Consider the following 24728-nt stretch of genomic DNA (forward strand, 5'->3'; position numbering starts at 1 on the left):
CTCTGCTCTCACTCCAAATGAAACACGATTTTGGAACTTGCAAACCAAGCCCTCTAAAAAAGAGAATGCATACAAAGAAAAAAGGGGGGGACATAAACCTTATCATTCTATAAACAAAAAACGAGAATGATACAAAGAAAAAAAGGGGCGGACATGAAACCTAACCCCTCTAGAATCAAACCTAAAGATCTAAACATGCAAAACAAGTCAAATGACATCATAAAGTTAGGAGAAAACAAGAAAGTGAGACAAATCTAGATGCTGATATGCACATTAATTTGAGAAGTGGTAATCAGACAAGTCAACATAGTCTAAAAACATAGTAGCATGAACAACCATCGAAGAAGAATCATGCCATGTAAAACTGATAGATACTCGAAAAAGAAAAAGAACAAAAATTTAAATGACAAGACGAAAGGAACAAAATGCATGTCACCTCCCATGTGCGTGTGTATAGATGGTTGATTTCGTTATATCGAGTTCATTGAAGAGGTGAAGTCAAAGTTGATTTGATGCTACAATTATATTGTTTTCATTTCGATTTAGGTGAATAAGTAGAAAGTTTATATAAAAATAATATTATTTACTCTAATTCTATAAAGTTTAGTGAGTAGTACCAATGTGAAAATCCAATTATGATTTTTCCTCTTTCCTTTCTCTTATTTTAGTTATAAATTAGTAAACGAGCTATAATAAAGGTATCACCCATAGAGGCTTTATCCTTTATGAGGATACTATATTTTAAGCCTCAATGAGAAATAGGGAGAAAAAATGTGTGTGATTAATATTTATCGTTTAACATGTTGCAATTAAGTATGCCATATATAAACAACCGAGCTTTATTGTCCTTACTTGAACAACTAAACAGTATTCCATGATTTCTTTCGCTCAAAGTAAAGCATATATGCCCCCTAATAGAATCCACATTTTTGTATTCTTAATTAAATTTTAATAAGAACATTTAATATTATGATCTAGTGTTATTATTCTTCACTTGTAAGTGAGACCTTATATTCGATTCTCACTAAAGACGATTTTGAACCACATTACAGCTAACACATTGTGAGGCTAAGCGTATCCTCTCTCCTTTATTTAAAAAAAAATTATATAACAAAGTTAGAAATCAAAATGATTTTTTTCTCTTATATTCATTTTTAGTAATTACATATGCCTTAAAAATAAACTAATTGACACAAAAAAAAAAACACAATAACTGATCAAATCAAACATTTCTATATATAAGAGCATTATTCTCCAAAAAATACAAAAGAATCATAGAGACATCAAAAAACAAATGTTTTTATATTATATAGCATTTAAAAACATATGTTAGATTAGAGGGGAATATAGAATATAGCACTAGCCTCTCGCTCAAAAATAAAAGTAAAATGTAAAAAAGAAAAAAGAATTACAGAGAGACAAGTACAGTCGAGAAATTCTATAAATTGGAGCGAGGAGAGTGGAGGAAGAGTCCCGCGCGGCATCTCAGCGCGCGATCGATTTAGGGGTTTTCATCAGAAACCAGAACAAGTTTACAAACAAAGCGAATCGGCTTACAAGTTCACAAACAAAGCGAATCGGCTTAGGGTTCGCACTCTTCCTGTTCTCTGGAGAACCAGCATTGCATCGATTACTGTCCTCGGCTCTGCAGAGAGCCGCTGTAAGGTTCGATTTTGCCCCTCTCATTGTTTTAATTCGTTAAATTTTCACTCGCGAATTGTTTCTTTGATTGGTGGTTGTATCTGGGTTTTATTCGTTTGATTTAATTGTCAGATTTTTTGGGTTGGTTGAAAAGTTTTGGAATTTCATGCATTTGGGGATTGTTCTATGTGTAATTATCTGTGGTTTTCATCATTTAATTAGTTTTTTTTCCCCCTTCGGAGGTCTTCGGGATGTAATTTTGATTGCTTAAATCAGAGGCACAAGATAGTGCAGTGTTAGTGTTCCAGGATATTGGGAGTCTGGGATTCTAGGGTTTGTTTTTGTATCAATTGAAAGATGTTTTATTAATTAAAAAAAAAGATGTTTTATTAATTTATGGAAAGAAGGTCTTGATTTGTTATCGAACAGTTATTTAAGTCTTAAGATAAGACAAATTTAGTACTGTCCTGAATCAGTTTCACTTCGCTTGAATGTATTCCTCTTTATTCCTTTGAACTGCAGTAGTGTTTTCTGCTTAAGAAAAACCGGGATTGGTAACCGTAGTGGAAAAAAAAAAAGATTTTTTGGGTGTAAATTGTTCTCGGGAATCATTATCTTCTTACATTATTGACTGGCAATTGTTCTATCAAGATATTGGTAATAGGTTTTTCCTACTTTTTCAGGTTAACTGTGAGTCTGCTTTTGAAGAGGCCTGGTGGGGGAATATGGAACAAGATACACGGACTGAAAAGCTTGAATTTACATGGGGAAAGAAGAAAGGAAAGGGAGGGAAAAATAAGGACGTTCAGTTTTATGAATCTTTTACTTTTGATGGTGAAGAGTACACGCTGTATGATTGCGTTTATCTTTACAAGGAAGATGAACCTGAGCCTGAGATTGGAAAGCTAATAAAAATATGGGAAACTGGTGAGAAGGCAAGGAAAGTTAAAGTTCTATGGTTTTTTCGTCCTTGTGAGATTTCAAATTTTCTTGGATGTGAAGAGGTACTTGAGAATGAGTTGTTTTTGGCATCCGGTGATGGTGTGGGCCTTGCGAATCTTAATCCATTGGTACTTACATTTTGATTTATGCTCTTAACTAATTTTATCATTTGTATTTGTTAGAAATGGAATGATTAATTGATTACGTAAAGGTGTGGTATATAGTTTGTTAGCTTAAATGAAAATAGTCTTTCTGATTTTCAATCAATAATGATGCAGGAACTTTCCATGCTATATGTCTTTGCAATGCTATTGTTTCTTTTCTTCGTTCTGCTGCCAAGTTTGTCTTCAATTTTTCACTTCATTTTTCACCGAGTTGACTAAACCGTGCAGTTTCTTTTATAGATTCGTTGACGTGTTTGAATATAATTTACAACAAATTCTACTGCTCTGATAAAGTAGGACCGTGAAACATTGTTAAGCTTCTTAGTGTTCTATTTTTTGTATTTCTTAAAAGACTCTAATTGGCAATCCTTACAACTTTGATTTCCAGCAATACAATAAGATTTGCATTCCCCTTGTGATGACATTTCAATTGTGTCAGATTACATGTTGCCCCTCTCTCTCTCCCAGATTACATGTTGCCCCTCTCTCTCGCACACACACAATTACAAATACATGCTAAGGCTGAACTTGGGTTTTGAACTTTTGGTAGTATTTGATAGATGTTATATCCCTAATAGACATGGTAATATGACAAGTGAGAAATGGTTTCAATTGGTAACTGATTGTAAATATTCTTGCGCTAAATGAAACTAAGCACTTAGAAAAATATATTATATGCATGTCTTGGTTAGTAGGAATTGTATTTAGACTTTATACTATGATAGCATTGTAGCTCAATCTTAACAAGTTAAGATGTGGACCAACGGTTATGTTATGTTCTAACACTGCCCCCCAATCTTGGGACTCTCTTTATCACAAGAGTTCATTTGTGGATTTCAAGCTTTGTTGGAAGGTACAATTGCAGAGACTTCAACATTGAAATCTCATGCTTTGATACCATAATAAAATTTTATGTTGTTAGGATATAAATCAACAATTGTTTCATATTCTACTATTAAAGATCAATGGTCTAGTTGCTGAAGTTTTATAATCAAATCAGGAAGCCATTGCTGGAAAATGCAATGTTCTTTGCATTTCAAAAGACAAGGAAAATCCTCAACCATCAGACGAAGAGCTTCAAATGGCCGAATTTGTGTTTCGTCGAACCTTTGATGTTGGGCTGCAAAAAATCACTGACAAGATAGAGGGAGCAATTGCTGGGATTGATGGTATGTATATCTATCAACTCGGACCCTTGTAGTTTGACTTATAGTTGCATGTTTATTTTCATATTTTGAGTCTTATATCTTTGTTTATGTAATTGTTGCAGTTAAATTCATGTTTAACAGAAAGGATATTCAGAAGCCTGGTGGCGTTCTGAAAGTTGATTTAGGAAAAAATGAAGTTTGTGGGAATTCCATAGCAAGTAATGAAACAGTGGTTCAATCAAACAAAAACTCATTTAAAGAAAATATCACTTTAGAGACAAATGGAAATATTGTTGATTCGTCAACACTAGAAAAGGGTGATTTGGTTAAGCATAAACCATCACTTGTAGAAAAACCTGCTTATGGTGTAGGTTTAAATTCAAATGAAAAGGATAAAATGAATGAAAAACAGGAACATGTGTCAAATCCCAAGGTCTTGTTGAGTTCTGAAGTTAAAAGTGATGAAGGTGAGGTTAAGTGTGATAAAGTTCATGCACAACAAGTTGAAGTGGAAGAAAAAGTGATGTTCACTAAGGATAACGTTGATTCGGATAATAGGCCAACCAAGAAGGCGAAGCTTGATAATGGTAAAGGTAGTGAGCAAATACTTGCGGAGGTGGAAAGAAAGAAAAAATGTACCAATGTTTGTGATTCGAAGGCGAAGAATGACACTTCAATTGAAGCGGTCAATGACAAAAAGAATAGTAGTGACCTAAGTTGTATGCATGTTACAAGGGCTGTATCCCCAAAGGTTCCTGTTGAAGTGGACCATGGACAATCTAAAAAGCCGAAGCTTGAATCTTCGATTGAAGTGCCCAATGACAAAAGCAAAAGTAGTGACCTAAAGCGTGTGAATGCTACAAAAGTTTTATCATCGACTACCTCTGCTCTTGATGATAAATCCAAACTTAAGCGTGCAAAGGATTCTCTTGGAACAAACAATGCCCTTCTCAAGAAGATGAAGCCTGATGATAAGGCAATGACCATTTCCGAAGGCAACAATGGTACGTTGCCTAAAGCATCTCAACGTAAAGTCAAACATGTAGAGGATTCTCGTGGAGCAAATGAAGAGTCTTGCAAGAAGATAAAGCTCGATGAGAAAGCCATGGCACTTTCTGATGGCAAGTTGCCTAAAGTACCTCCTACACAATCTCAAAGTATGGCCGAAAAGGTTGATGGCCAAGAAGTTACTCGACGTCCCGATGTTGTAAGTAATGCCATTCTTTCCTCTTTTCATTCTAGTCCAAATGATTCCCTTATTGAAAGTGTGAGTTGTCGTTATTCCCCACATTAAGTCGAATATTGGTGTCATTTCTAGCATGTTTTTTTCTTTGGGTCTTACAAATACCATGCATTGTTTAATATGGTGGAGTGTCCATATATCCTATCTCTCATGGATGAGGGTTTTTCCAATGCGAAATTTTGGCGACTCCCTAGGTTGTCATAATTGGAACTACTTTTAGCGTTGATTTTGGAACGTTAAATACTTTGGAGAAGGTTGATAGTTATGTTTTCGCAATTGCATATCCTTGGAGATGCTCTAATTATGGAGAGGTAGGATGTTGGAGTTAAGGCTTTTGTAGTTAAGGCACAAATTGGCACTTGATTGTAGCATTCGATAATTGAGTTCTACTCGAAGAATTGGCACTCATTCATTGTACACCTGTGGCGAGTTGACTCTCGTTTGTACTTAATTGTGGTGTGGACATTGTGTGTCATGTGCTACACAAGAATTGCTTCATGCCTTGCCAACATTGGTTACTTTTCTAAATGAATAATGTCAAGACTATCACAAACTACCAAAGCTTTCAAGGAATATTCAAATCATCAACCAAACTTCAAATTTGCAATGCTTCTTTCATGACTTAACAATGTTTCTTCACCAAATTGTCCATTCGCGTCAATTTTTTTTCATGTTCTTGCCATGCAGAATTATGGTAAATTTTGAAACTTATGGAGTTCAAATATATAAAGTTGAACTATTCCCAAATGTTGCGTGCAAGTTTATGTCATGAATTATTTTGCTAGTAGTTATAGTAATGGCAACAATATTCCACTATTTTATTTGTAGTTTAGGTATCTCCCTTGTTCTCATCATTGCTAAATTTGATTAGTGTCCACGTGGTAAAACCCTTATTGGGTTGAAAGTAGTTTTTACTTGTTTCCTTCTTCATTGTGCTCCTTTCATTAGAACACTAAGAGTGCGTTTGTTGCATCGACTAAATCGGACTAGACTAGCTTCATGGATTTAGCCGGACTGACTTAGAATAGACTAAGCTGGACTGACTTAGTTAAGCGTTTGGTGCAGGATAATTATACAGACTCTAATATTATATTATTTAATCCATATCTATTAGTATTTTGATATTAATTCTATCTTTTTCTTTTTTATAGAAACCTCTTCCTCTCTCTTTAAACCTTTCCCTCTTTTTCTTTGTGCCATTCTCTCTCTCCCTTCTTCCTCCTTTTCTCCCTCCAACTCAAGAAGTTGGAGAGCTCTAGAAGGCACGACAAATCAAATCCCTCCAATCCCATTTGAAACTCGAATCGAATCCCTCTGGAAGTTGGAAGATCAAGATGAAAAACCCAGAAGTCAAGACGAAAGCTGAGCTCGATCATTTACTTGTTGGATCCCATTTGAAACCCAGATCCAATCCCTCAACATCATGGTCTCCCCCTACCCGAGCACCACCGCACCCTTTTCTTAGGTAACTCCCACAACCACCTAACGAGAACAACCAATCCTCATCGCCTTTGTTCGTATGGGTTCGAATTCAGAAGCCATCGATGCCCTTTTGTAGCAGAAGCTCTTAAGTGGCGGGGACGACGAGGCACTCAAGATCCTGCGCAGCCCTTCACCACTGAGTGGAAGTTCGATGGAGAGGATTCTCATTGAAATGGGTGAAAACGATGGGGACAATGAACACGGACTGCTAATCCCAACTTTTCACACGGTATTAGAGGTGAGGCGCGAAGGCTCGTCCCACTTAATCTCATTAAAGCTAGTCCTTTAACCATGCCAAACAAGGAACTAGGACAATAACTAAGCCAATCCTAGCTAAGGAGGCCAAACAAACCGGAAGGGCTCATTTGGAACTTCTTTTAGAATGGATAAAAGCATTTTTAGATAACCAAGGGCACTTTCTTTTTTAGGAAGCACGATTACTCATAAGTGATTTTATACTCATTAATCTTTTCTTATTTTCACATTAGATGGTTTCAAACTATGGACCTAGCCTACTCGTGCAAGTCACCCTACGTCCACCCTCAATACTAGGCTCATAAGTGCTTTTATAAGCCACAAGCATTTTTAAGTTTTTCTACCAAGCGTTGAAGAAGTTTTTTGGTTATCCGCAAGCGCTTTAAAGCTCACTTGGAACTACTTGTTTAGAAAGCGCTTTGGCTACAAGTGCTTATTAAACACCAGTTGAGGGTATGGTAGTCCGGTTTACTGTTAGTTCTTTTGTGTTATTAATGCCTAGTTCTTCCAAAATGATAACATAAAGATTCCAAAAAAGTTAACATTGGATTTAGTTCTTACAGTTGCTCATCTTCATTCTTGCAGGACAGAAGAACATGGTTCAAGGGATTTGTGAGTTGTTCATTTTCACTTCTATTCTTGGTTTTAATTGTTAATTTTGCTTGTGAATCTCAAGTTTTTGTTTATTGTTGAATTTGATTCTAGTGCATTGCACCTGTAAGGCCTCGAAACTGTCTTCCACTCTATTGCCTAGGGGCAAGGAAACATAATGGGGTGTTCTCAATTTGAACCTCAATTAGTAATTACTTTCACCAAAAAAGTTAAAAGAGAAGTTCCTTTAAATTGACATTTAATGGATGTTTTTATGTGGACGGTAGTGGGTGCCATGTTGGACTGATGAAATGTCTTTTATCAATGTCAGCCTTGGGAGGATAGAATTCAGGCTGCACATGAGCAAGGCACCCTTGTTCTGCTCCAGAATTTGGATCCAGCATACACTTCAGCACAAGTGGAGGTAACAGTCGCATTGGAGCTTTAGTTGCAAACACTGTTATTACTTGGAGTATAGATTTTGAACTAAATGTACTAATGCAGTATGTAGTTGTGTGTTTACTCGTCCAATTTTTCATCTTTGTCAACTCTAGGCTGCCACTTATGTGTTGGGTTTTCTACTTTAGAGCAACGTCTCATTTGATCTTATGTATTACATTTCAGGACATACTATGGCATGGTTTTAAGGAGAGCTGCACGGCTAAGATGATTCAGCGGACCGCCAATTCTAGTCCTCACTATGGTATGGATAATGTATTTAAATCTTATATTTATTCTCCTATCTATTTTCTCAGAAAAATTGACTTGATCTTGTTTTCAGATGATAATATTTATTTGTAAACACAACATGGATGAAATTACGCTTATAGTCTAATTCTAAATTATTTGTTTGTTCATATTGTAGGACAAGCTCTTGTTATTCTCAAAACTAGGGAAGCAGCACAAAAGGTTGTTAGAGAATTGGATAAGAGATGTTTATTGTTGTCAAATGGAAGGTTTGTAGTTGGCTAATATTCTAGCATAAGTCGTGTCAGCCTCTACAGCATGATGCATCTTTTTGCTATTTACTCTCTATATCTTGTTTTATTTCTCCTTGTTTCTCTGTTCCACTCCCCATTAAATAATTTAGAATACTCCGCATACCAAGTTTTTTATTTTGAAGTCCTTTCTTATGACGTACTGGTAATCTTTTCTGTTGTATCCTATTTTTCTGTCTTATCAATTCAAAGCAGTTGACATGTAAGAAGTTTTCACTAGGTGGTATTTTTTTTCTCTAGGTTCTGTTAATTAACTGTTTTTGATTGACGAAGGAGACGAGCTTCTGTCAATTTCAATGTGATTATCAACTTTTAATTTATATACAGCTAATTTCTGCAAATAGGGTGGTTCACATGATGATAGTTTTTATACGATTTATAGGCCTCTTGTTGGCAGCTTTGGAACTCCTTGTTCCTCAGAAAAGAAGGCACCCTTTTTTGGTCATCTTACTATTGAGAAACTACGGCACCAAAATGCACGGGAAATGGTACAGTTGCATCTCTCTCTCTCTCTCTACAAGCATCAACACATATACGAGAAACACAAGCGTATAAAGCTGGTATTGTTTGTTTCTGTTTTCATAGCCTTCTCATCTACATGTTTATGTTTTTACCTTTTTGGATCCAGAAAGAAGCCATATCTACTTCACATTGTTCCCAGCCCAACACTATTGAATACGATATGGCCATGGAGTGGTGTTTACAACAAGAAAGATCAGATCTTTTGTGGAGGAACTTATATAAGGTCTTGGAAATATTCATTGTCATTTACAATATATTGTATTGTGTTTGAATAATATGCTATTTAATGTTTCTGGGTGTTGTTTCCTTTGCCAAACTATCTCAAATGACTTTTTTCTCCTTTCATTTTTTGTTTTAGCAACAAGGAAAGGAGTTGAGAAAACTCAAAGCGGAACTTAAACTCAAACCTGCACTTAAGAAGAAATAAGCAATGCGGCTGGGTGAACTTGCTCCCATTGGTAAGTTTTACAACAAAGAAAGATCCCTACTTTCATTTTGAGTTACCTAATTGCATTGCTCAATGAATTTTTTTGGCAATCATTTTCTCGTGGGCTCTATGCATTGTGATTCAAAAGAAGCTTTTCTCCTCTTTTGGAGCTTTATGAAATTGTCAAATTAACAGGATCTGCCACTTTTATAATAGACATTCGTGAATGATTTTTTTTTATTTTTTATCTTTATCTACTTGTGCGGAAGTGACTCATGAAAGTTCAATTCAAAGGTTTTAAAGGCTTTGGGCATGCATATGATGTATTCCTGTGTACAGTGTAGATCCAACATATTAAGTTACAGTTAAATACTTGCATCATTCGTCATCGTTTCCTTGAGTAGGAGAAACTCTAAAATCATGTGTGTGCGTATTCTGTTTAGTCTGTATCATCTCTCTCTCTCTCTCTCTCTCTCTCTCTCTCTCTCTCTCTCTCTCTCCTTGAGTTCAGTCTATTTACGCAATCCTTTTTTCCTCCATTTTTATTAGAAGGGTGATGAAAGAACTGATATGGTTGGGCTGTAATTCAAGGATCGGGCAATATCATGGTTGCGCAGGTGCAAGTCTTTTGTTCAGGACCAGTTTCCGGCTGTTGTGAATCTCATGTGAAGTTTTTGGCGGTAGGAAATAACTGGACGGTCTGCTTCATATGAGCATCATCACCGAAGAAAAGTGTAAATTCCTTTGTATCATCTTCAGATAGTGAATGCCGTTGTTTGTACGGTTAATGTTTAGGTTAAACAAGTGCTTTATCCCAGTCGAAAAATTAACAGCCCTAAGTTCTTATCTACTCTTTCTTAAACTCGATTTACCAATGAGAAGTTTCTCTTGGTGGGGTAACTGGTAGAATTCACTCTTTCTATGGGAGAAGTAAGGGGATGGCAAGTGTCTGTTCTAAATTAATCACGTTTTGCCATGTGAGAAAGTTGGAACAAATGATGACTGAGGTCGAGGGATAGGTTTGATGCATTGCCACTTTGGCATGGGGTTTGTTGTTGAATTTCGGTATTTTATCCAATTAATTAAGGATAAAAAGGCCTAGCCCTGTTTTCAAAAAAAAAAAACAAAAAAGGCCTTGCCCTTTGCTTTTAATTTCTAATCAATGGCCAGATATTCAAATTTGTATCTTATTCCATGGATAGTGTGGGGATGTATAATACTTTTCTAATGGATTTGACATTTCTCCCAGCAAAAGCAAGAAAAGTGTTGAACCATTGAAAAAAGTTGATTTACTTTTTCGGTTCTTAAAATTTAAACTCATTTAATAATAATTGTAGAATGATGAGCATTACTATCATTTAAGAGGGTAAACAAGAATGTTTCGTAAAACACATTTTAAAATTATAGATTCTATTAACGGGGAGTAACACCTGACAACGGTACAAAAAGAAAAGTTTTTGTTGGAGGTGATCAAAATTTCAAATTGCCATTAAGAGCTTTTCTCGTGGTGGCCACAATAATATCTCCTTTTACCGAATTCACCCCAACCGAACGTTTATTCCATTTCACACCAAGTAATTTTTTTTATTTTACTTTTTCAAATGAAGCAAGTAATTGGGTTGGTAATTATCTGGTTACCTACTCAATTTTTGACTGATTCACCACTTAATTCACTAATCAACAAGTACGACGCCGTTTCAGCTGCCTCAAAAAATGTGACCGTTACTTTAAAAAATCATAATTAGGGACACCGAGTAATCAAAGCGCGCGAGTAGACGTTAATTCATCCGTTCCGTGCGAGTACACAATAAAAGTCACTCCCTCTCTCTCTCTCCTCTTTCTCTGCTTTCTCTCTCCTCTCTCTCTGCTCTGTCTGCTCACTTCTGCACCTGTTTTGGCAGCACTCACTCTCTTTTCATTTCACTTCATTGTCCTCCTCCTCCATTGAAACCCTCTCCTCTCTCAAAAGTGAAAACCAAAAAAGCCCCCGTCTTTGCTCTCAAATCTCTCTGACTTACCAGAGCTCCCAAAACCCAGCTCCGACAAGCTTCGCTCTGCCATTTCCATGGAAGCGGCGCCGTTTTAGCCGCACCCAGAAGCTCCAAACCCAAAGCTCACATCTTCTTTTTGTATTTTTTTTCAACCCATTGCTCTTAAATGTCAAACAGTACACAACTTTAAGGAGTTTTTAGTCGTTTTTTCAAGACACCCACGAAAAATGGGGTGCGCCCAATCGAGAATCGAAAACGAGGAATCCGTGTTGCGATGCAAGGACCGCCGGAACCTGATGAAAGAGGCGGTGGTGGCCAGGAACGCCTTCGCTTCCGGCCATTCTGGCTACGCCGTGGCCTTGAAGAACGCCGGTGCCGCGTTGAGTGATTACGGCCATGGAGAAACCCAAGTGACCCCGGAGATGGAAATCCTTCACAGCCAACATCAGCCGATGGACCCCGCATCTGAGCCGCCGCCGCCTCCGCCGCCCCATCTCGAGAACCTGAACCTTCCGCCGCCTCCGCCGCCTCTGCCCACTTTCACTCCAAGCCCGATCAAGCGGGCCACCAGCATGCCAGTGATGAGCTCTGAGGCTCGGAAAATGGGGGGTCGGAGAGTTGGGCTGGCCATTGCGGAGGAGGATGAGGAAGAAGAGGACCATGAACATGATGATGAGGATGAGAGCCATAAAGGGTTTCAGAGGAGATCGAGAAATGGGGCTTCGGAGACGACATCGTCGCCGCCGAGGACGCCGGAGATGAAGGCGGTGCCTCCGATGCCGGAGTCGAAGGGCATGGCTTGGGACTATTTCTTTATGGTGGATAACATGCCGGGACCATCTTTGAGTGAGAATGAAGAGGCTGAGGAATTTGGTGAAGATGAGAATATGGGGGTTGGCGGCGGCGGCGGCGGCGGCGGCGTTGATTTGGGTGATGAGGTTGAGCCCAAGACTCCGGAGAAGGTGGAGGAGATTGAGGAGAAGGCGGAAGAGGAAACTCCGGTGGCAATCGAGCATTCGAAGACTGCGCCACCGGAGTTTAGCAGGAGAGTAGCTAATGTGATTCCTGGTGTGACTTTGATGGACATATTGAATAAGATTGACGATCATTTCTTGAAGGCCTCGGAGAGTGCTCAGGAGGTTTCGAAGATGCTCGAGGCCACTCGGTTGCACTATCACTCGAATTTCGCAGATAATCGAGGTATACGAGTTCTATGAATTCCCCTTAAGCCAAGTTCTTTATATGATGTGCTTGTTTTTGTTCTGATCCTTAGGTGTAATGTAATGGCTAAGTTGATATCGAAGTTTGAAAGAGACCTTATTTTCTTCTCAAAAGCTTTCAAAAATGTCTACAAATTGTCCTATAAAAAACATGTGGGCAAACATCTTGACTTCACTCGGGCTTTAAGCCTTTAAATATCAAAACGATAAATCTTTGGTTTTCATATTACTTTTTGTTGATCTGATCTCAACCTTAGATATTTACACTTTCAAAAAAATTAAAGTGAGAAAAAGCACTTTGTATAAGCACTTTGCCCATATGTTGCCTCTTGTGACATCTAAAACTAATTCCTCTTTAGTTGTCGGTATTTACCCTTTTCTGTTTAAAGGTTGATGCTTTGAATCTTCCTGTTCCAGGACTTGGAAATCGTTAAACTAGTTTCGGAAACCACTATGTGAATGGCCGTTCTACCGAAAACATCTTTTGAATTTTAAATATTGTTGTCATTTGTTTTTGTGAGATATCTTTTGAATCGTTTGTTGGATGCGGTACTGATTCTCGTGATGTTGTGCAGGACACATTGATCACTCTGCAAGGGTTATGCGTGTTATTACGTGGAATAAGTCTTTCAGAGGCATGCCAAACGGTGATGGGAAGGATGAAAACTCAGAAGATTATGAAACTCATGCCACTGTTTTGGATAAGATGTTGGCATGGGAAAAGAAACTTTATGATGAAGTGAAGGTATATTGCATTAGTTTGTTTCATTTTATTTGTTTGCTGCTTTTCATCTTGATTCACTAGTGTCATTCCACATCATGAACACTGTTCGTGGTGGCGGTCCTTTTTGTATTTGGATTGTTGATATCACAAAAAGTACACATCCTCTACTCGGTTAATCGGGAGAATAATATTCCAGCACAAAAATGTATCTTCCTACTTATTTTTTTTCTTACGCTGAACCTATTTTTTTTTTAATCTTACTTTGTGTTGATAGCAAGGGGAGCTTATGAAGGTTGAGTATCAGAGAAAAGTTGCGGTGCTGAATAAGCAGAAGAAACGCAGTGCTAGTGCTGAAACATTGGAAAAAACAAAAGCAGCTGTAAGTCATTTGCATACAAGATACATAGTTGACATGCAGTCCATGGATTCTACAGCTTCAGAAGTAAATCAATTACGGGATGAGCAGCTGTACCCTAAACTTGTTTCTCTAGCTGATGGGTAAGTTTGTGCATTGAGAATTCTTGCTATTTCTTTGTTTTGTTCTTGTTGCCCCTAGTGTCTTCTTGATTGCTCAGACTATCCTTATTCTGTCTTAAAATCATTTGGCATGCGTCTAAAAAGCACCATTTCTATCAGTGGAAAATTTGAACTGATGGTTTCCGCTTCTGTAAGGTTATGTGCTGAATTTTGTGGAAGTTATTGCTTCCTTCGTAGTTGATGTCCCCATTTGTTTATTGTGCTATTGAGAAAAGGTTTCCTCTGCAAATATATTCATCACATCTGCATCACAGGATGGCAAAAATGTGGGAGAACATGTGCACACATCACGGCAGCCAGTTGAAGATTGTTACAGACCTAAAGTCCCTAGACATTCCCCATACTCCGATGGAAACAACCAAGCACCACCATGACCGCACTGTCCAGCTTTGGAATGTTCTCCAAGAATGGCATTCTCACTTTGAAAAGCTCGTGACTCATCAAAAACAATACATCCAAGCTCTTAATAGTTGGTTGAAGCTAAATCTCATACCTATCGAGAGCAGCTTAAAAGAGAAAATCTCATCCCCGCCAAGAGTTCAGCGTCCACCAATCCAAGCTCTCCTCCATTCATGGCACGATTCTCTTGAAAAGCTTCCTGATGAACTTGCAAAATCTGCAATATCGTCCTTTGCGGCTGTGATAAAGACCATCATACTTAATCAGGAGGAAGAGATGAAGCTAAAAGAGAAGTTTGAGGAGACACGGAAGGAGTTTCTGCGTAAAAGTCAGGCCTTCGAAGACTGGTACCAAAAGTACGCGCAAAGACACGCGGAAATGGATCAGGAGAGAGGTGAAGATGCAATTCCCAAGGATCCGGTCTCAGAGAAGAAATTCATTGTTGAGAGCTTGAAGAAGAGAATGGAAGAGGAATATGAAGATCACCAGAGACACTGTATCCAGGTGAGGGAGAAGTCACTTGGGAGTCTCAAAACTCGCCTGCCTGAGATCTTCCGCTCCATGACAGACTACGCTAATGCCTGTTCCGAGGCTTATGGAAAACTGAGGTCCACCACAGAGGCACGAGTATGAAATGGTGATGTCCTAATATGTGTATGATTTGTTTTGCTAGGAAGTAGGAGGCTTTTGTACTGTTTTGTATGCGGAAAACTTGTTTCGGTTAGTGATATCTTTGTCCTCTGGAAATTTTGCTGAAACATGCAAATCATGCACAGGAGGCAATGAAGTTGTGACTCGTGGGAAATTTCATGTGACTTATTGGCTTGTTCTTTTTCCTGGTGGATTTGATATTAGCACTACAAAATAGTTATATTTTGCTCTTTGGCGGGTATTTTTTAACAACAGTGTTGATATGTTTGGAGTGTCGATAATAGTTTTTTTTGTTTTGGGGTAAAAATGAGAGTTGATTTTGTGTACGGTAGCATTTACACAAATGGTGAGCCGAAATCGCGAATGATTTTTACATGCAGTTTAGATTCTCTCGTGTCATCATAACGACTTCTTAATAGACGGACATTGCATTTTTTTTCAACACGTGGCAATTGATTACTGGACGGTGACGTTACATAGACTAAAACCTAATTCCATAACCCGTTTAATAAATAACCATGGTATAATAAATCATGACATGGGATAATCTCATTTTTATGAGAGAATGTGCATTGGGGCGGCCCTACGCAGAAATTTCTGGAGGCAGATTGTATGCCCTCCTGTTTAGGTGTCATTTTTATTCCCTTTTATTTTGTGCAGTCACGGTTAAGTCACGTTAACATTTTTTTTTTTTTTATAGAGATAATAAAACAAAAAATAATAAAAATATAAAATATTGACGTAACTTAATCGTGACCGCACAAATTAAAAAAAAATAAAAAGAACATCCAAACAAGAGGGCAGGCAATCTGCCTACGAAATTTCTTGGTGAAACACAGAATCTATCAAAAGCAATCTCTGTGGATGACCGAGTGACATTGTCAGCCAACGTGCGTGCCAAAATTAGAGAGAGAAAAATGTCGTCAAATTATTGAGAATATACGACAAAACAAACATGCTAAAGTGATTGACTGAGGATCTGGGATGCTTTGGCATAATTAATACGATATGTCATGTGACAGTTTCGACACGAAAACGAAGAAACATTATTCTTTGGCTCTGATTAATTTAATCTCAACGTAAAATGTTCTTGTATTTATGTTTTTGTTTTGTTAGACTACATTTTAAGCGAGCATATTTGGTAATCGCTCGATTACCAATTACGAACATTGTTTTTGACACAAGTGATAGTTGAGAATGAAGAATCAAACTTTAAGATAGAGATGAAGAAATTTTTTGGTTTTAGTCACGTCGCAAGCGTCTTGTGATCCAAAAATATATTCGAAGAATTTTGATGGAGGGATGGGATGGATGGAGCCGGATAACTTGTTCCGGTTTTTCTAAGCTCGTTTTGCTAATCATGTTCATTATTACATGTAAAATGATTGAATTTGGCCAAAGTTTAGTCTTTGGACCTTACAAGGAGAAAAACTTTCATACATTGAGTACGTCACGATTACAGTATTCTAAATCAATCAGACATTGTTATGTGTTTTAACTTCTTTACGTGGTAGTGCATGATTGATTTAAGATATCGTCACAGTGACATTCTGGTGTAGCCATGTATGTACGTTTCGCTCACATGGATGGGAAAAACACAAGACTAAAAGAGAGAACCTCGAGTGTTTTGAGTTTCAACCTTTTATATCTATATTTCGTACAGTTTTCTGTGATTACTTGGATGTGTTAAGAATATCGAACTTAATTTTCCACTTTGTTTGCACAGCCTTCCGAAAGAACAAAGCCAAAGTTGTCCACATCCTAACCACGAACTGCAATGTTAAATGGGTGATTAGGTTGTCGATAGCTGAAGAATTTGTTGAACCTAATGACGGGGTCACACCAGAAGAAGTTGCAGAGGACTATCTTACGGAATTTACTGCGCGTAGCATGCTGCAAATTATGCAAACGAATGAAGATGGAAGAGCAAAAACATGTAAGATGCATGATCTTACACCCGAGGTTGCTCTGTCGATGTCAAGAAAGGAAAAATTTGGTGCTGCATTTGTTGGCAGAGAAGTAGCAAAGAAGTTGGAATGCGTAGATTGTCAATTCAAATAACTACAGAATTTAATTCTTGCACAAGTATGTCAAAGCTTCGGTTGCTTCTTGCCGATCTTTGCCACAAACATGTTGTATGAGTTTAAGAAATTGCCTTCTAGATTCAAGTTGCCGACAATTCTTGATTTGGAGGACGTCCCAGTTGCTAGAGTCCCGAATGAACTAGTGCACCTATCCGATTTGAGATATTTGAATCTGAAGGATACTCTGATTGAGCAGCTTCCGGAATCCATAGAGTGGATGTGCAAACTTGAAGCTTTGAACATCCCGTGACAGTAGGATATAGACACTTCCAAGAGCCATTTCAAAGTTAGTCAGCCTACAACATGATCGTGTACCATTACATCAGCGATTGGTATGTGTTTAGATAATACATGGGATCAAATTTTAGCAAGTTGAAGAAACTACAAGTTCCATCACGCGTTGACTCAAAAGGACAGATCATTATAGTCGTCTGGAATATGATCCAACTTACAAGGATAGGCATTACAAATGTAAAAATGCAAGTGACGAGATGCGGAGATGTGGAATTGAAGACATTGCCAGAGTCTCGATTTCTTTTTTCAACATCGAAAACTGAATTTGAGGCTTGTCCCACTGCAACTTAAAGAGTCCATAAAAGGAGGCATCACGAAAGCTTGTCTAGTATACATTGCAGAAGGCATGGAAATCAGGAATGTGCTGCACCTTCGCACGACCCATGCCTCCTTTTACGGACTCTATAAGTTGCAGAAACTACATATCGATCCTGGTTTTCTTAATCTCGTCCTGCTAGCTGCAACAAACAGCTTATATATTCAGACTTCTCTCTCTCTCTCTCTCTCTCTCTCTCTCTCTCTCTCTCTCTCTCTCTCTATATATATATATATATATATGGAAAGAAAATCCATGTAAAATGGATGCATCTGGACAATAATTCATGGAAAATTGCTAGCTATTATGTCATTTTCTTGTTTTTGTTCTGTCAACTAGGTTTTTGGTGTTTGGAACTTAGCTTGTTATCTCAATGCAAGAAGAACAACCTTCGTGCAACAAGGATGTTACTGTAACGGTATTCCAAACCAATCAAACATAATTATGTAACTTCTCCACATGGTAGAAAATCTTATTGACTTGAGAAGTTGCCGCAGTGACATCCTCAATGTTGTATGCTCGTCCCCAACGGAAGCAAAAACGCAAGTGCAAAAGGAGAAACCTTTGAGGTGTTTCAACTTTAGGGTACGAAATGTATTATTTCTTCATAAATATTCATAAGTGGCTAATAATGTATCAAGTTGTGCTCATTTAAGCACAAAAATGAAGAGGGTTTGACAAGTAATACAATCTTGTTTCTCCTACGTCTTCACAACACAACACAATTGAGCTCTGAATATGGAGATTAATTTTCTGTCTAAAATCTTTGGCACGCGCGGTGGTTGCTGCTGGCGATGCTTACTAAGAGGTTATTGTGCCGGATTCTGTCTCTTCTTCAACTCGTCTCCGGCCACAAGGAAGAACGCAGTGTGCCTGAAAAAGTTCATCATTTTGACCTTGGACTCTGCATCAATGTCTGGAGTAGTGTCCAGTGCTTGCTGCATATGATGCAGCCACCTCTCCGCAGCTTCGTGCGTGACGGGAAATGGACGGTGGCGTGCAATCAGAGCAGGATGGCCTGCCAATTTCCAATTACAACATAAGGACTCAGATTGGTAATCAAAATGTCACGGGCTGCAATGCAATGCATTTGCTAAATTTTAACCAGAGAAATATTCAGTGTAACAGTAAAATCTCGTAACATACTGGATCGGACAATAGCACGGTAAGCAGAGAAATTATTCAGTGTGTAGTGCCAGCATAACATACCATGTCGTGTGGTGTTACAAGTCCATCCAAATTATAATTTTCAAAAAGAAACTTTAAAGAAAAGCTCATACTATTCATTTTAACGAAAAACCATATTTTTACACTAAAAAGTCAATCCTGATACTATTCACTTTACCCTTTATTTTGTCATTATTGTTAAAACTCAAAGTTTTCAAGCCCTTTTCAATAATTTTCCCTTTTCGAACTAATTCAAACTCGTGTGTTAAGTAAACTAAATCAAACTCGTTCACCGACACATAACATGATATGACAAACAACAGTATTTCCAAAATTGTGAATTATGAATACTAAATTTATCATACGCCACATAAGAATGTCACGTAAAGTTATCGTCACACACAAAAATAATGTTACGGACTTAAATTCGGGCCTCCATAGCACAAACCAAATGCAAATTTGGACTATAAAATGGAAATACCGAAAAACTTCCCACACACGTACCTCTTCTCTGTGAGAAGAGATTTGGGCCTCCCATTCTCTGCACGAAAAACTCGTACTGGTTCTGAATGGCGTCTTCCTTCTTCGAATTGGCGAAAATCGACCGGAACCACTCCTGTTCGTCATCGTACACCCTGCCGATCAAGGGCATAATCGTAAATTCACTACCAATCCAATCCAATTCAGCATATGATACGATGAGATCGATGAAGACTGAAGAAGGACGAACCAGAGAACGAACCTGGTGTAGAAATTGGTGGAGAGGTTGATGAAGGCCTGGAGGCCGAGTTTCTGAAACAGGTTTGTCTCGTCGATGGCGAACGCGTCGGCCGAGTCGACGCCGCTCCACTCGGCGGCCTTGGCTTGCAGGCTCTGCATTCTTTTGCTCACTGGTTGGTGGCGGAGTCCGCGTGCTTGTTCGAGGAAGTGTGAGTTTGGAGATTCGTGAGGAAGCTGTTTAGTTTATACAGGGGACTCGTGCCGCCCGCGTGGATTGCACGCTGCCGGATTTGATTTGCTGACCAATGGGAAGTCGAGGGTCTCGAAACTATGGGCAATGGTGGATTTGACACGTTGGTCCCCTTTGTCCTCTTTTATTCTTTATGTGACACTATGAGCTAATTATGTTGTCACTTACAATTTGCGTACAAATACAAAATACCCTTTCTTTTTCAAAAGGAAAAAACAGAAATATCCTATGATCCCAATTCGAACATAATAATCATTTGATCGGTTGTATAGGAGATATATAATGCAAAATTGTGGAGAAATTTTTTGGTTCTCGGTACTTGTGGGGAACATTACCTGGACAAGTGCCGGAAACCTTGAAAAATCTCTCCAAATTGTAAGCCTAAACAGCAAGACAAACAGTATTGATCTGATAGTTTATATTCTATCAGTTTATATTTAGTTTATTAAAATGTAAATGCATTTTTTATAATAAAGTGATACTGAATTGACAACTTCATATGGCGATGTGGCAAAAGAAGATATATTTGGACAAAATAATCTTTTAAGGATCAAGGAACGAAAATGAAATTACATTTGTAACATGCGTTGTTACATTTTTTGGTTTCATTATTGTCTATTTTTTAGTTTCAGTAGATAAAATGAACACAGATTGAAAAAGATTACAATGATAAATCAAATAGCTAAGGATGATGGTAGAAACTTGAAAGGCTCCTGCGCGTTAAAACACAAAATTCAAAGATTGAGATTTGATGTAAGAGAATTGTTATTAGCACTTAAAAGTCTCATTTGACATTTTAATCTTTCTATAATTAAAAAGAAAAATACACTTGCGAAGTTTGTAGAATGAAAATTTTAAAATGCTAATAACAGATTTCTAATTTAATGGTTGGAAAAAAATAAAGAACATTAAAAATATTACGAATCATGAAATAACAATGTGAGATGGGTCCGAACATGGTGTGAGGTTTAAGATGGGCCTAATTGGGCTTTAGATCAATAAATGGGAAATGTTAAGGCAAGAAAAATGGCGGCGCGACTAATCTTATCTTTAAACCGCCAATCTCCACCGTCGCATACAAAGCAAAAAGGCGCAGACTGTAACATCCTTATATAACTAACATTTAACAAACCCTAACCTCCTCCGTCGGTACGGTGCCTGTTAGCTGCTAATCTCTCTCCGTTTCTTTCTCCAGTAACCGATTCCTCCGAGCTTCGTCTCAGAAACCATAGAAAATTTCCCAAATTTTTGTTGTGAGAATTTTGGTTGCAGACGGCCGGGGAGCGAACTTGATTCAGATGATGTCGACGGTGGGAGTAGAGACTAGGATGGAGAACTCGCAGAATCGAATCAGGAAGCGGCCGAGGTCGGCGTGGGACGTCGGTCCATCGCAATCGGAACCGGAGGTTGGTTTTGGGTTATTCATTTGCTAGGGTTAGGGTTTCCAAATGAGAAGAAACGACAAGATTGGGGCTTTTTTGTGCGGCATGTGGATTTAGGGTTTGCAGTGATTAATGGTAATCGGACAGGGATGAAAATGGTTGATGGATGCATCTTGTTTTTGTAGGCGCAACGGGCTGTGATGGCATGTAATGAAGGGAATGGAAGGCGTGGATCGCCTCCGAAACGAGACGATGATCGGGAAGGGCATTATATTTACAATCTCGGCGAGAATCTCACTTCAAGATGTGAGTTTTTCCTGAAAATTTAGCGCATTGTTCTTGTTTTTTGTTAATTACATGCTTGTACCGGGTAATGATGTTGTTTCGGGGTTGTTTACGTTGATTTGGCAGATAAAATACTTAACAAGATGGGTGAAGGTTAGATGTCAAGTGTCCTGCTGTCTACAAGATTTTATTTTTTTTGTCATTCTGCTTGTGTCATTCAGCATATTGCTAGTGCTGTAGGCACATTTGGCCGAGTTTTGGAATGTTGGGACCGTCAAACACGAGAGTATGTGGCAATCAAGGTAGTTCGAAGCATACGAAAATATCGGGAAGCAGCTATGATTGAGGTTGATGTGCTTGAACAGCTTGCTAAGCATGATAAGGGCAACTCACGGTACATGTCTTCTGGGTTTAGATGATAGAATTGCTGGTTCAATCATTGTGATGTCGTCTAACTTCGAGCATGTTAATACATTGATGCAGCTGTGTGCAGATTCGCACTTGGTTTGATTACCGCAATCACATTTGCATTGTAAGTATCCCAATTAAATTCCTTCATGTTACTCTTTTGCTCCATTATGTTGTACTCTTTGACTGTTTTCTGCTTGCTGTTGTGAATCTGTGTAATATTTTTTCTACCATGCTGGTTATTTTCCTACAAGTAGTTTAGATGATCGATTCTCATATGCATGTAATACCAATCGAGCTTTCAGATTGACTTACAGTTTGATATTAGTATGTCCATGGACTTTATTTATAGAACTGGGAACTAAACAGAAACCTTCATTTGGATGAATTTAATGGTTTCTCAGGTGTTTGAGAAGCTTGGACCAAGCTTATTTGATTTTATAAAGAGAAATAAATACTGCCCATTCCCTGTGGATCTTGTTCGGGAATTTGGACGACAGCTTTTGGAATCTGTAGCATGTGTGTGGATAGTTCTTAGTCTCATTCTCTTTTTTATTTTTATTGTAACCAGTCACGCAAATCTGTTTATTTGCCTCTTGTCTTTGTCCATGGCTGTAACAGGGTGTTTTAATTCAGTCCTTTTGTTTTTAACTTACAATTTTTCTTCAATACTTCCAACAGATATGCATGACTTACGCTTAATTCACACTGACCTGAAGCCAGAAAATATTCTTCTTGTGTCCTCTGAATATGTAAAGCTTCCTGGTTCTAAGGTATCTTGGACTTTTACAATTTAAAGTTCATGCCATGTTTCATATTTGGGTACAGACTCAGTTAATAAAGGTGCTTGAAAATGGTACAGAGGTTTTCTTCAGATGAAACGAATTACAGGTGCTTGCCCAAGTCTAGTGCCATTAAGCTGATTGATTTTGGTAGTACAGTGTCTGATGATCAGAACCATAGCTCCATTGTTTCTACCAGGCATTACAGAGCCCCTGAGATTATTCTAGGTAACTAATTACGGTGCTGGCCAGCCAAAATGTGATATCATTTCCTTTTTTATTCACCTTCTGTTCCCATCTTCACTGAAACCATACTAAGCAATATGGTGGTTGATGAAAAGGACTATCTTATTGGTGATTTAGAAAAGTACTTGAGGCTGGTACATCTATAAACAAGTTTTTTCAAAGGGAGTGTTTAACAGAGTCATAGAAGGTCATTGTGGTGCATTAGTCACGTTTTTTTATGCTGGATCCCCCAACATGGTCAATAAGAACACATAATAAGGGCACGTTTCAGTATGGCATTGATGGAGACTTATAACAATCTTTATTAGCTTTTACCGTAGTGGTGTGGTTTCTTCTTTTTATTAAGATGCATCCGTAGCATAGGATATTCATGGCTTTTTTCCTTCCCCTAAGCTCTTTCTTGGGTCTGTTTTGAATTGAGTTTGGTGACATTTCCAGCATGGTCATCCTTTACTTGTCCTGTTTCTGCAGAGTGTAATCGTTTTTTGTGTGTTGGTTTGTAAAGATTATAGCTGTTTTTACCAGCTATTTGTTAACCTAATTTTTGTTTTAACTTTATTCTCTCCTGTCATTTTAACTTATTATGGAAGTAGAGAAAAAATCATTAAGTTGTTTTTGGTAATAATTATTCTGTTACAATGATCAAGCTTTATCTTGCGTACATCTCAGGTACTGACCAGTAAATTGTTCTCATCATTGCTGTATGTCTATCTTGCAGGTCTAGGATGGACTTACCCCTGTGATCTGTGGAGTATAGGGTGCATTCTTATTGAGCTTTGTTCGGTTAGTCCTACATTACTTTATCCTGTTCCGAATATGGATTCTTCTGGTCAGGAATTTCTAAGATGGGGAATTTTGTCAGGGAGAGGCATTATTTCAGACGCACGAGAACTTGGAGCATTTGGCAATGATGGAGAGGATATTGGGACCTCTGCCGCAACATATGACCCGAAAGGCCAAGTATGTATTGAAATATACTGATTCTGGCTATTTTTTTTTTACTAGAACATGGTTGAACAAGTTTTGTATTGGATCTAGAGCACTTTTGAGTTTTGATTATTTTATTGAACTAGAAATTGGATGAGATAATTTTATTCAATTTTTATCCATGTGTAGCCATGGTGCTGAAAAGTATTTTAGGCGGGGTGCACGACTGAATTGGCCTTTAGGAGCAGTTTCAAGGGAGAGCATTAGAGCTGTAAAGAAGCTCGACTGTTTAAAGGTTTTTACCTTTTTCCTCTCTATTTTCGGTTCCAAAAAGTATTTACATGATTTGATAACTTGTGGAATTTCTTGATTTGTTAGTTGATATGGTGCCATTTATTTTGTATACAGGATCTGATATTGCGACTTGTAGGGTCGTCGAAAGCCAGTTCCTACCTGACTGATTTGTTGTATGGGTTGCTGAAATATGATCCGTCTGAACGCCTCATGGCTCGACAGGCACTTGATCACCCCTTCTTCAAGATTCCAACCTGAGGAACCCCATCGCGAGATATAATTAGTTTCCCTATGTTAGGATTCGAAGAAAGCAAAGCTAGCTCATCTAACGATGGCGAGAGATCGAGGGAGGGAGGGAGGGAGGGAGGGAGGGAGAGAGAGAGAGAGAGAGAGAGAGAGAGAGAGAGAGAGAGAGAGAGAGCTCAAATAGTAAGTTGAGCTTCACTTGTATATGTACAAGTAGTTTAGTGGCCTCATCTATGAAATACTGAACTTTTCCCTTACCCGTTTTGAATTAGTCTTGGTGATCCTAAAATGCATGGAGTTTTCGTACTTTTTAGGCGCGCTTTGCCTCATATTTTCACACTCCTTTTTACCTCTTGCATTCCGCTCTTAATTTTGTCCCGTGATTTTCCTTG

General features: G+C 38.2%; 4 protein-coding genes across 6 annotated transcripts; 3 read left to right on the forward strand and 1 right to left on the reverse strand.

The window, feature by feature from the left end:
• Positions 1-1352: 1352 nt before the first annotated feature.
• On the forward strand, positions 1353-10252 carry LOC103456055 (protein ANTI-SILENCING 1). Of its 3 annotated transcripts, none has more exons than XM_070813211.1 (12): positions 1353-1665; positions 2325-2711; positions 3748-3916; positions 4018-5102; positions 7461-7487; positions 7798-7890; positions 8091-8169; positions 8332-8422; positions 8847-8952; positions 9093-9209; positions 9345-9444; positions 9966-10252. In XM_070813211.1, exons 2-11 carry the CDS (start codon positions 2367-2369, stop codon positions 9411-9413), a joined length of 2181 nt encoding a protein of 726 aa, XP_070669312.1. In that variant the 5' UTR covers positions 1353-1665; positions 2325-2366; the 3' UTR covers positions 9414-9444; positions 9966-10252. The 3 variants fall into 3 exon arrangements, with proteins under 3 accessions (XP_070669312.1, XP_070669313.1, XP_028950537.2); XM_070813212.1 differs by having other exon boundaries at positions 10005-10252; XM_029094704.2 differs by having other exon boundaries at positions 1385-1665; positions 9963-10252.
• A 928-nt stretch (positions 10253-11180) lies between these two features.
• Positions 11181-15165, forward strand: LOC103456054 (protein ALTERED PHOSPHATE STARVATION RESPONSE 1-like). Its single transcript, XM_008395684.4, has 4 exons — positions 11181-12604; positions 13200-13369; positions 13623-13846; positions 14140-15165. The coding sequence occupies exons 1-4, from the start codon at positions 11632-11634 to the stop codon at positions 14915-14917; spliced, it is 2145 nt and encodes a 714-aa protein (XP_008393906.3). The 5' UTR covers positions 11181-11631; the 3' UTR covers positions 14918-15165.
• Positions 15166-18199: 3034 nt separating this feature from the next.
• LOC103456053 (group 2 truncated hemoglobin 3-2) lies at positions 18200-19892 on the reverse strand. The gene is made up of 3 exons (XM_008395683.4): positions 19539-19892; positions 19301-19431; positions 18200-18647 (listed from the first exon to the last, which is right to left on the reverse strand). The coding sequence occupies exons 1-3, from the start codon at positions 19673-19675 to the stop codon at positions 18439-18441; spliced, it is 477 nt and encodes a 158-aa protein (XP_008393905.1). The 5' UTR covers positions 19676-19892; the 3' UTR covers positions 18200-18438.
• Positions 19893-20766: 874 nt separating this feature from the next.
• Positions 20767-24642, forward strand: LOC103456052 (serine/threonine-protein kinase AFC3). The gene is made up of 12 exons (XM_008395682.4): positions 20767-21172; positions 21334-21454; positions 21560-21586; positions 21674-21827; positions 21917-21965; positions 22246-22360; positions 22523-22614; positions 22704-22851; positions 23588-23652; positions 23732-23829; positions 23986-24091; positions 24205-24642. Exons 1-12 carry the CDS (start codon positions 21065-21067, stop codon positions 24346-24348), a joined length of 1227 nt encoding a protein of 408 aa, XP_008393904.3. The 5' UTR covers positions 20767-21064; the 3' UTR covers positions 24349-24642.
• Positions 24643-24728: the final 86 nt, after the last annotated feature.

The sequence above is a fragment of the Malus domestica genome, chromosome 15, assembly GCF_042453785.1.
Source record: "Malus domestica chromosome 15, GDT2T_hap1".
In the NCBI taxonomy this organism is placed as follows: Eukaryota; Viridiplantae; Streptophyta; class Magnoliopsida; order Rosales; family Rosaceae; genus Malus; species Malus domestica.